The sequence below is a fragment of the Parasteatoda tepidariorum genome, chromosome 6 (genome assembly GCF_982258835.1).
Source record: "Parasteatoda tepidariorum strain Cologne lab strain chromosome 6, Ptep-v5.0, whole genome shotgun sequence".
Taxonomy (NCBI): domain Eukaryota; kingdom Metazoa; phylum Arthropoda; class Arachnida; order Araneae; family Theridiidae; genus Parasteatoda; species Parasteatoda tepidariorum.
Window position 1 is genome coordinate 40333278 of NC_141760.1, and position 12608 is coordinate 40345885.

The following is a 12608-nucleotide window of genomic DNA, read 5'->3' on the forward strand; positions in this document are numbered from 1 at the left end:
TTAATACATATTTCTAAATCGAGTTAAAAGTTTTATTAACTCTAAAAGTAAAAATACAATTTATTGTCCATTTTTTATATTTTATTATATTGTTATATTCGAAATCAGAGCTAGTACAACTAAACACTAAACGAAAAAAAAAGGTAGTAAATTTTTTTAAAACGCCAATAATAAGATAAACCACAAAAATAAGGTAACCCTGAAAACCGGTTTTTCGTTGCCATCGAGAAGATAGGACCTTCACTTCCTCTTACGGGTTCCTTATATCTACGGCACTATCCAATCAAGACGTAGAATGAGTGGCCCCACAGATAGCAATTGGAAACAGACAAATGGGCACTCATGCATTCCATCTAACTGTAAAATTCAATTGCACCGGTGCTTTCTTTTACAACTAAACTTAGCTTGTTCCTTTCGTGCTCCGATTTACCACGTTTTTTGTGGATAAGTGATGGAATTTCAAAAATTATAAATAATAATATTTTCTAAATAGTTATTTGATTTAAGTTTAATCATGGCACATTATAATTTTAAAAATATTGTGTGTGTTCCAAATGCAAAGGTATGATTCATTAATTTAATTTACATGGATTTTTAAAAGTTTTATCTATGTGCTTACTATTTTCTGTCTCTTTTTTTTTAGGAATTCACTGATATAATTTTGTCAAAAACACAAAGAAAAACTCCTACTGTCGTCCACAAGCAATATAAGATATCTAGAATTCGTCAGTTTTATCTGAGAAAGGTTAAATTTACTCAGCAAAATTTTCATGATAAAATAACCCAAATTTTGACTGATTTCCCAAAACTAGAGGTAATTTTACTTTTCACTTATTTATTGATCATAAAATTTTTTTTAACGATATTTTAAATCTTTAATTTGTGGGGCACTGAATATTCTATTTTTCAGCTTTCATGGCTGTTAAATTTGCACATCTGTGCTATATAAATAGATCAGTTGAATTGCTAAGTTTCATTAGCATTCATTTGGTCTAACATTTTAATTTTTATACTCTTTTAGTTCTAGTAAGTCACTGTGTTTTTATTTGCGAAATCATGGCTCATAATTTAAGAATTAAAGCAAATTTTCATGATAAGATAACCTAAATTTTTACTGATTTCTCTAAATTAGAGGTAATTTTACTTGTCACTTATTTATTGATCATAAAAAAATTTTTTAACGATATTTTAAGTCTTTAATTTGTGGGGCACTGAATATTCTATTTTTCAGCTTTCATGGCTGCTAAATTTGCACATCTGTGCTATATAAATAGATCATTTGAATTGCTAAGTTTCATTAGCATTCATTTGGTCTAACATTTTAATTTTTATACTTTTTAAGTTCTTGCAAGTCATTGTGTTTTTATTTGCGAAATCATGGCACATTATAATTTTAAAATGAAAGCAAAATCAGGGGTCTGTCTAGGCTGAATTAACTATCTTCGGTACCTTCACAAAATCAACTTTAGGAAAAACCTAAGTTTCACAAAATACTTTTTCTTAAAATTTTATTTTTGTATCCATTAAGAAATGATAAATCCATATTTTGAACATATTTTTGTGTTGATTTTTTAATATAATTTTTAATTTTTCACAAATTATGTCTAAATTTTCACAAAATAGGTATCTCTCAATAACCTAGACAGACCACTGAAAATTTTCACGATAAAATAACCCAAATTTTGACTGATTTTTTAAAATGAGAGGTTATTTTGCTTTTCACTAATTTACTGATCGTAAAATTTTTTTAACAATATTTAAAGTCTTTTTTTTAATTGCGGAACACAGAATATTCTATTTTTCAGCTTTCATGGCTGTTAAATTTGCACATCTGTGCTATATAAATAGATCATTTGAATTGCTAAGTTTTATTAACATTCATTTGGTCTAACATGTTAATTTTTATAATTTTTTAGTTTTTGTAAGTCAATGTTTTTCTTTTTGATAAATTTGATATTTCAAAACCAAGACTTTCATAGTATTTCAGTGTATTGAGTTGATTTAACTACAATACATAAAAGCAGCAGGAATATGTTGGGATAGAAACTGGTAAATCAGTAACTATGGAATGTAATAATGTATGCATGATAGTTGCTTATTGCTTTCAACAAATACATCCCAAGAGGTGTGATGTATTTCTTATAGATACATATAATGAAAGACCTAAGGTTCCATATTATAAACATATTAAAATAGTTTTATATTAGTATTTATAAAAAAAAATTTTATTACAACATAAGATGGAGCTGAACAGATTTATATATTAATCAATATTATGAGTCAAAATATCTTATAAAAATACTCAAACTTAACATCATAATTTCATTTATTAAAAATCATTGATGAGAAATTTTGGTAATTATTACATTAATGTAGTATCCTGTTGATTTATGGAAAAAAATCCATTAAGTACCTGTATTTTAAAAAGGAAATTTTGTGCTATGTAGGCATAGAATATATATATTTTAAAATCTTTTTTTGTTAAATGTCCAACACATGCGTAACATTTCTTTTAATTAACGTAACTTTTCTTAGTAATTATTAAATTATTTTGCACAATTATTTCTTTCATTTTCTATTTTATAAACATTTTAGGAAATCCATCCATTCTTTGCTGATTTGATGAATGTTTTATATGATAAAGATCATTACAAATTAGCCTTAGGTCAATTAAATACTGCAAGACATCTAATAGATAAGTAAGTGTGATTTATTTTATCTTGACTATCTTATAACCAAACTTTTCTCAATCTGCAATATTTAAAAAAATGCTTATTTTAAATGAAATATAACAGGTTTGTAATCAATGATATTGTGTTTTTTACTTTTTTTTCTGAATTGACATTTTAGGAAAAAAGCATTGAAAAAGTTAATAGTTGTACGGGAGAAAATTTCTGCCTAAAAAGATTTTTGAGTCAAATTGACACATGATAAACTAAAAGAAAAAATTATAACATAATAAGAAATATGTGGAAAGAGAAAATAACTGGGTATAATTCTTAATAAACAGTGTGGTCAAGGTTGAATTAGCCTTTCACCCATTCAGTGGGACTATAAAAATAGTACCAAGTATGCTTGGTGTCTAGACATCTCTGAAGAGTTTTATGTTCGACTGACTACTAGTTCCTATAACACAAAGTTCTAAGTCAAGAAAACTGTAAGGTTGTTGAGCTACCAAGTTTAGTAACTAAACTTGGTAGCTAATAGTTAACTTTAATAAGTACCTGTATGATAACATTTATAAAATTGCTTGTATACCAATGTTTATTTTCTACTTATTTATTTTGCTAATAAGCACATTTAAATTAATCATTAGACATTGTTTAAACATATTTGTGTTAGTGAGTTTTCCATACACTTTTAACTTTGGTATTTTATTTTTTTGACTTATTCGTTTATAAAATAATTTAGATAATAGTGTCTTGTCTTATTAAATACATTTTAAATCATATATTTATATATTTACCAAGTACTATGCTGTATGAGTTTTAGACCATCGATAAATATTGTTTGTGCCGTGTAATATTTGAGTTGAAAATTTTCTTTTCTATAGTATTATGTTAAAATTTTCTTATTAGCTTCGTCATATGTTTAAAATTTTACATCTGACCACATTATGGGGTAAATTATTAAAAAAAAATTTTGCATTTTAATTTTTTTTTTTTTGAAAAAAGCAGCATTTTTTTTATTACATTTCATGTTTATAAAGTATAATGTTAAAATTTTCACATTAGCTTCGTCATATGTTTATAATTTTACATCTGACCACATTGTGGGGTAAATTAATAATAAAAAATTTGCATTTTCATTTTTATTTATTTTATTTTTTTTTTTTGAAAAAAAGCAGCATTTTTTATTACATTTCATGTTTATATAGTATAATGTTAAAATTTTCCCATTAGCTTCTTCATATGTTTATAATTTTACATCTGACCACATTATGGGATAAATTAATTAAAAAAAATTTGCATTTTCATCTTTTTTTTGTTGAAAAAAGCAGCATTTTTTTATTACATTTCATGTTAGACATATTTCTATGAGCTTATTTCTGTATCGTGAACAAAAAATAAGAAAACAGTGAGAAACTTTAAAAAAAAAAAAAAAAGATAAGAAACCAACTTGAAAGGTATAACCCCCAGGTAAGCATATAAAAGTTTTTTTTTAAAGAAAAACTTTTGCAAGTTTAAAATCCATTTGACACCAGAAAATGATACAGAAATATCCCCTCTGAGTACCTACCTCATGTTTTTCCTCATTTGCTTCATTTTTTATATTTAAATATTTTTTATCAAATTAGGAATTTTGAAAAACAAATTGACTTTTTCGTACAATATTGCAATTTTTTTTTTCTTCGTAAAAGGACAGGGAGCTTTAGAAAATGAACTACTTGTTGTTGTAGCTCTCAATTTCTGATGAAAATGGCTTCAAAAAAATAGGACAGGGGTGATTGTGATCCAGAAAAAATCCGGATTTCCGGAATTTTCACTAACAGTGATCTGGAAATTTCCGGAGATCGAAGGTCCAGACGTTTCAAAATATCATTTATCACAGAAGTTTCTGGAAATCAAATTTTCAAAGGTGGAACTTAAAAACACAGTTTATTTTATTTGTTTGTAAGGGAGAGCCAGAGAGAAACTTTATAAGCTTATATTCATGATTTATATTCATTTTTTATCAGTAAATAGTTGTTATAATCATAAACTCAAGAAAGAAAGACATATTTGTAAATTTTAATTACTTCTCCAGGTCATCATAACTATGTGTAAATGGTATAGGTATGTGTAAAATTTTAAATATATTTTAAGTAAACTAAGAAATATAGGAAAAAAAACCTTGTTTAAATTTTTTTCATTTTAAACTGTTTTTTGTTTTTTTTTTAACTGAAAAAATTTTCCGGAATTTTGACTTGGGCTCACAATCACCCCTGATAGGAGCTCTATGATGATTGTTTGAAATAGGGGCGTCTCACAGGGCTGATTATATTCTGTGTGTACCCCGAAATTCTGGTTTTTTCATATCCCTGCAAGTTTAGGAGCAGGGCATGTGATTTTTTTCTCAGAGTTCCTCGTACCTCAAGACCATTGATTCCTGGACTTCCTCAAATCAAAACTTATATTCGAACAAAATTTTCACTGCAGTCTAAAATTTAAATTCTGAAACTTTCGCTAAATAGAGTTAACGAGAAGTTATCATACATGTGACTCTTCTGCAATTTTGATTTTTTTTCTTTTGGTTGGTCAGACTTTATTGTTCTTTATATTTGAAACAATGCCGAAATCCGCTAATATCGTTATTTATATTCAAGCGATTTTAATTTGGATATTCGTATTTACCTAATTTAAAAGATACTCATTGTGTATCATATTCACGCAAATTAATAATTGTACATTATGATTTGTATTCTCGTAATTTATATTTAAATGGTTTTGAACCCAACTTCGTGATTTACTTTCATTCTAGCTTAATCCAATGTTGCTATTCATATTCACGGGATTTGAAAACCGTGCCTTGCAAGTCGTGTTTGTGGTGCGCAAGAGCAATAACATAACAAGCATTTATATTTAGTTTTATGAAAAATAAAAACAACGTTGCTAAGACAACTCAATAATAATAATTACTATATTGACGTTCCAGACATTGGGATGTAAAAGTATTAATGGATTTATATATTTTATATTAACTTGTAAATAACTGTGTATATTAAATGTTGTGATGTCTCCAATTTACTTCGTTTTTATTTATCCAAAATCGCACATAGTAGGAAGATAGAAAACCTTCCCTTACAACTGGTGACCTCAGGACGTGATTAGTTTAACAGTGCGAAGATTTTATTTGGATAAAAGAAAGGTTTGTGCATTACCATTATTTTATAATTATCTTTATATTAAACATGGAGGAAAGCACAAACGATAATTTAAATTCATCAACTCAAGATAATGTGAATTTAGAAGTAAACAAAGTGGCAGTTAAACCACCAATTTTTTGGCGACATAAACCTAAGTTATGGTTCTTACAACTTGAAGCACAGTTTGCTAACGGCAATATTACTCGTGATTTAACTAAGTATAACATTGTCGTTGCCTCATTAGACGAAAATGTCTTAGATTTCGTTGAGGATATTTTGTTAAACCCGCCAATGAATGGAAAATACGACGCCTTAAAAAATGCATTGTTAAGTAGATTGACAGATTCTGAAGAAGCCAGGTTAAAAAAGGTGTTGACTACACTTAATCTTGGCGATAAGCGTCCATCTGACTTGTTGCGACAAATGAAAGGTTTGGCTGAAAATTCCATTTCTGAGGAATTGTTAAAATCACTTTGGCTACAGAGGCTACCACAACAGGTTCAAGCTATATTATCTATTAGCTCTGATTCTTTGGATAAAATGGCAGAGATGGCAGACAAAATTATTGGTATATTTAGCTCAACAGAGTTATGTACAGTTGGTAAAGTATCCAGTAAAACTTTTGAGCATAATAACATTAGTAACGAAAAATTTAATTCATTGGAGATTAGAATTGCAGAATTAACTAAGAAATTTGATACATTCATTACAAGGAGTAGATCTCAAGATAAATCTGTAACAGCTCGAGACCGTAGCCGTTCGAGATCCCAATCTTCTCGTTATAAGTTATGTTGGTACCATTTTAAATTTGGAAACAAGGCACATCGCTGTGTTAAACCTTGCGAATTTCAAAAACCAACAAATACTTCGGAAAACTAACGGGCCGGTCGATTGAAGAGGCCAACGACTACGGCCATCCAAATTGCCGCCTCTTTCTTTTTGACAAGTCAAGCAAAAGGCACTATCTTATTGACACTGGGGCTGACGTGTCTGTAATTCCACCGCCAAAACCCAATAAACTGTTCCCATCTGATTTTAAACTTTATGCTGCAAATTCAAGTTCAATCAAAACTTACGGCAAGCAACTTATCAGTTTAGATTTAGGCTTGAGAAGACGTTTCAAATGGAATTTCATTATAGCAGACGTCTCAAAGCCAATAATTGGCGCAGATTTTCTTAAGACACATGGACTTTTGGTAGACATTAAGCAAAAACGTTTGCTTGATCCTTTAACATCATTGACAGTCTCAACTAAAATAATCAAAGGACCATCTTCATTTTTAACACCCCTCGATAGTAATAATCTAGATCCAGATATTCATTCTCTACTGCAAGAATTCAAAAACTTATCTTCAGAAAAAATAGAACTGAATAAAGTTAACTTCAACCATAATGTCACTCATGCTATTGTTACAAAAGGCCCACCCATAACATCTAGAGTGCGTAGATTGGCTCCAGAGAAACTAAAAATCGCCAAAGCAGAATTTGACTACATGCTTGAGCGTGGCATATGCCGACCATCAAGCAGCCCTTGGTCTAGTCCATTACATCTGGTCAAGAAAAAAAATGGCGAATGGAGACCGTGCGGAGACTATCGTGCTTTAAATGCAGCTACATTACCGGATAGATATCCTATACCACACCTGCATGATTTTACACACCAATTAGAAGGTTGTACTATATATTCCACATTGGATCTTCATCGAGCTTATCATCAAATTCCCATGGAACCAGCAGATATAGAAAAAACAGCTATTAGTACGCCATTCGGACTGTTCGAATTTCCTTTTATGACTTTTGGACTTCGTAATGCAGCGCAGACATTCCAGAGATTTATGCACGCCGTTCTACGTGGTCTAGAATTCTGTTTCGTCTATCTGGATGACATATTAATTGCATCGCGCTCTAAAGAGGAACATCTGCAACATCTCAGAATAATTTTTGAAAGATTGCAACAATTTGGATTAACATTGAATCTCAGTAAATGCAACTTCGCTAAGCCTGAGGTGAATTTTGTTGGCCACAATGTTTCTCTAAAAGGAATTCGTCCAACAGAAGAAAAAGTCAAAGTCATTGAAGATTTCAATAAACCCAAAACAGTCAAACAACTTAGAAGATTTTTGGGAATTATAAATTTCTACAGAAGATTTATTCCTCAAGCGGCTCAACACCAAGCATGCTTATATGATTATTTAAAAAACAGCAAAAAGAATGATAATCGAACTATCGAATGGTCAGATGAAGCTTCAAATGCTTTTACAAAATCCAAAGAATTGCTAAAATCTGCAGCAATTTTGTCTCACCCAGTACCATCTGCTAAACTTGCCCTTATGGTAGACGCTTCCAATATAGCGATAGGTGGAGTGGTGCAACAACTCGTCAATAATGATTGGCAACCACTAGGTTTCTTTTCTGTTCGACTGACACCTACACAAAAGAATTATAGCACCTATGATCGTGAACTGCTAGCTGCATATTCGTCTATTAAGCATTTCCGATATTTGTTGGAGGGTCGAGAATTTACGTTATTCACTGATCACAAGCCGCTGGTATACGCTTTCCGACAAAACTTGGAGAAAGCATCAGACCGACAACAAAGACATTTGGAGTACATTAGCCAATTCACATTAGAAATTCAACACATTTCTGGAAAAGATAACATGGTTGCTGACGCACTTTCAAGATTGGAAGAAATAAGAATTACTTCCGAAATTGACTATGAATCCCTAGCCAAAGCTCAAGAAATCGACGATGAGTTAAAAGATTTAATGACGTCTCAAAACTCTTCTTTGAAATTTGAGCTAGTTCCTATTTTTGGCTCTAATCATTCATTATATTGCGATACAACCACAAAAATTAAAAGACCATTTATTCCAATTAACTTTAGAAAACAAGTATTCAAAAGTGTGCACAATCTCTCACATCCTGGAATTAAAGCGACTGTTCGATTAGTTACATCAAAATTTATTTGGCCATCAATAAACAAAGACATTCGTAATTGGACCAAGAGTTGTTTGAAATGCCAGAAATCCGAAATTTCTAAACATAATCATTCTCCATTACAAGAATATCCTATAGTTGGTCAACGATTTCAAGACATTAATCTAGACCTGATTGGACCTTTGCCATCATCAGAAGGATTCCGTTATTGCCTTACGATAATTGATCGCTACACGCGATGGGCAGAAGCCATTCCTTTACCTGATATTCGAGCAGAGACAGTTTCTGATGCTTTATTAAAAAATTGGATCGCTCGCTACGGAATTCCAAGCGTAATTACAACCGATCAGGGTGCGCAATTTGAGTCTCAATTGTTCCAAGAACTTTCAAAACTACTTGGTTTTAAAAGAAATAGAACTACTGCATATCACCCACAAGCTAATGGCTGTGTAGAACGTTGGCATCGTACTTTGAAAGCAAGCATAATGTGTCATGAAAATCCAAGCTGGACAAAGTCACTTCCGATTATTCTACTTGGTTTACGCACAACCTTGCGAGATGACTGTCAAGCCACCCCAGCAGAACTCTTGTATGGTGAAAATATAAAACTACCATATGACTTTTTTGAAAATTCAAACATTGAAGCGCAATCAGAATTCATTCAGAATTTAAAAAGCACCATGGAAAAATTAAAACCCGTCCCATTTCGTCATCACTCGAAGCAGAAACCGTTTATATTCAAAGATTTAAAAACTTGCTCACACGTGTTTGTCCGTACTGACAGTGTTCGTCACAGTTTGCAACAACCATATCATGGACCATATAAAGTTTTAAAGAGAACCGATAAAATTTTCACTGTTAAAATGAAGCAAAAAGAAGTTAATGTATCTATAGATAGAATAAAGCCCTATTTTTCGGACATTTCTACAGAATCTGATAAGACTTCAGAAACACCTTTACTGGTTGAAAAGAATTGTGGACCTATTTCATCGTCTACAATTTCTAAAGCTGCTACAGAGCAAGGCAACGGAAACAAAAGAGTGAAGCTTGTTATTCCACCCCGAGTGACTAGATCTGGACGTACAGTGCGCATTCCAGCACGTTACACATGAGGTTCTTCATCGTTCGAGTACCTCACTAGGGGGGGAGTGCTGTGGTGCGCAAGAGCAATAACATAACAAGCATTTATATTTAGTTTTATGAAAAATAAAAACAACGTTGCTAAGACAACTCAATAATAATAATTACTATATTGACGTTCCAGACATTGGGATGTAAAAGTATTAATGGATTTATATATTTTATATTAACTTGTAAATAACTGTGTATATTAAATGTTGTGATGTCTCCAATTTACTTCGTTTTTATTTATCCAAAATCGCACATAGTAGGAAGATAGAAAACCTTCCCTTACATGTTTACACGATTCGGAGAAAGTCCAATTTTAAAATCATTTGTCACAATCTTTGTAAGGACAAAGTTTTTTCAAGGTTTTTTTCTTAAGTTAATTAGTATAAATGTGTGATATTCTTTATGCTTAGGCAGTTTAATTAAATTATGAATCTTAGTTCAGAAAATTTTAATTGTGAATAGTATAGAAATTTATTTCTTGTTATTGAGTATTTGCACATGAAATTTTCAGGGTGTGGCAAGAAGAGGATAAGATTTGTTAAGGAAGATATGAGAGGTTTGCTTAATGATATTGGACTATTTTAGTCATTGCTGTTTAAAAATTATAAATGATGGTATAATAGTGCTCAATTTAATCTGCGTTTTCTAAATGAAAAAAGGGAGAGAAAATCAAATTTTGAATTTATGCCGTATGGCCAAACATAATTTGTCGAATAGATAAGATCTTTGGGAGGCCGTTGTGACCTCCTATCCCGGCACCCCTGTTCTTAGCATCAATATTTTTCTACTGATCTGTTTGAAAAAGTAAAAATTTCTTTTTATAGTAAATCATTGTTGTATAGAGTTAAAATAGTAAATAAAATTTGTCAAAATAGAAAAATATTGGTTTTAAAGTTAAATGATTATTGAGTTTACGAGGTAACTGAAAAACAGGAATTTTTATGTTACTATTTATTTTAGCAATATTTAAGAATAAACTTTAAAGTTCAGTAATGAAATTTCCCATAAGCTTCGTCAAACGTTTATAATTTTACTTTTGACCACATTATTCGATAAAACAATAGAAAAATTTTTTTGCATGTTTATTTCATTTTTGAAGTAGACAGTTTCTCTTTTGACAATTTTGTTTTTGGTTAAAGTTTTTTAAAACATTTATTTTTCTGTGTATAGATTTATACTGTAGCTAAGTATTTAAGTTGGTAAGAAAGCATTACCATAATTTTGTGGAGATATGCTGCCGCATGCTTATGAGTTAAAAAATTGAATTTTGGTATGTGCAGCATATCTAATGGGGTGGCTTATCAGTTTTTTAAAAAAAAATTCTTTTTAATAGAGCTTGAACATTTTTCTTCATTAAATTGATTTTCCAATATTTCATTATTACAAGAATGTAACAATAGCGCAACTGACACTCTTAACTTTCAACTGAAGCTGTTGACAAATTCCCCTCTTGCAATCACACATTAATGAAAGTATCATTCCTCTATCTTCTGCTACGTGTGCGTAGAGGAAAAAAAGTGAAAGAAATTTCTGCTAGACTTTCTCTTAAACGAATGAGTGTGTAGGAAGGAGATTGCTGAAATGATCTATCTTGACAGTCAAGTTTATCCCCATTTTCACTTTATTATTTAACTCTAGGAAATATACGATTTCAAAATTTAAAGTAAAATGATGTTGAGCATGTGGATAGAAGAATAATGCATGAACTGTTTTATTTGTTCTATATTTAACGTTTATATGAATTTTTAACTGTTTAATCATTTGATTTATTTATAACTAGCATATTTTAAATTAATTATTGTATTAATAAATGAAATAATGAGTTCCCGATCATTTTATGCTCTTATTTATATCTGTATTTTATGCTCTAATTTATATATAATATATTTTAAAAATTATTTTAAAGGTTTTTAGCTGTTTAACATTTGATAGATCGAAATTTAAAAAAGAAACAATGCTATAAGTACAATTTTGCTCCTATTAAGATTCTTTTCAAACTTTTTTTGAAGTTTGATAACTTATTATATTTATTCTTAATCACTTGGTTTAAAAATTCAAGTATTTTAAATTGATATTTATTAGCATAATGCAATAGCAATTGTGTTGCATTAAAAATGTGCATGGTGCAATTTTATGTACACTTGAAAAGTTATGATAAAAATGATCAAAATACATAATTTCTGATTTTAAGTAAGATCATATTTATTTATTGTATATTTAATAATTATTTTTAATCAATTATATTGTGTGTAACTTGTTATTTTAAACATATGCGTTAAGTCCGTGATTAATCACACATTTAAATTTTGTGTGGCGTATCAGACAGTGGGGCCTTTTTGATGAAAAAATTTATATATATGTTTTTTTTTTATAGGGTTGCTAAAGATTATGCAAGACTGCTTAAATATGGAGATTCACTCTATAGATGTAAACTTCTTAAAAAGGCAGCTCTTGGAAGGTGAGTCCCAATGAACAGAAAAACTGCTACTAAACAAAATATACTTGTCAGTTCAGGACCTAATGTTGATGACCGCTTTTCCGAGTTGTCGCTGTTGTCTTGAAACCTATAAATATTTTTTCAGAAACCTCATATCTTGATACAAATTTTATATACATTATTTAATTTATCTTAATGTTCATTATTCTTGAAAGAATATCAATATAATTTTAGTTGCAATCATTTTAAAATATT

The 12608-nt window shown here is 29.9% G+C and overlaps 1 protein-coding gene across 1 annotated transcript in view; it reads left to right on the forward strand.

Annotated features, from left to right (window-relative positions):
- The first annotated feature begins 269 nt into the window (after nucleotides 1–269).
- LOC107454357 (nucleolar GTP-binding protein 1) overlaps nucleotides 270–12608 on the forward strand; it is a 37762-nt gene continuing 25423 nt past the window's right edge. Inside the window, exons 1-4 of the mRNA XM_087165695.1 lie at nucleotides 270–562; nucleotides 644–814; nucleotides 2596–2699; nucleotides 12291–12374. Coding sequence (XP_087021821.1) covers nucleotides 515–562; nucleotides 644–814; nucleotides 2596–2699; nucleotides 12291–12374 — 407 coding nt within the window. The 5' untranslated portion in view covers nucleotides 270–514. The remainder of the gene's footprint in view (nucleotides 563–643; nucleotides 815–2595; nucleotides 2700–12290; nucleotides 12375–12608) is intronic.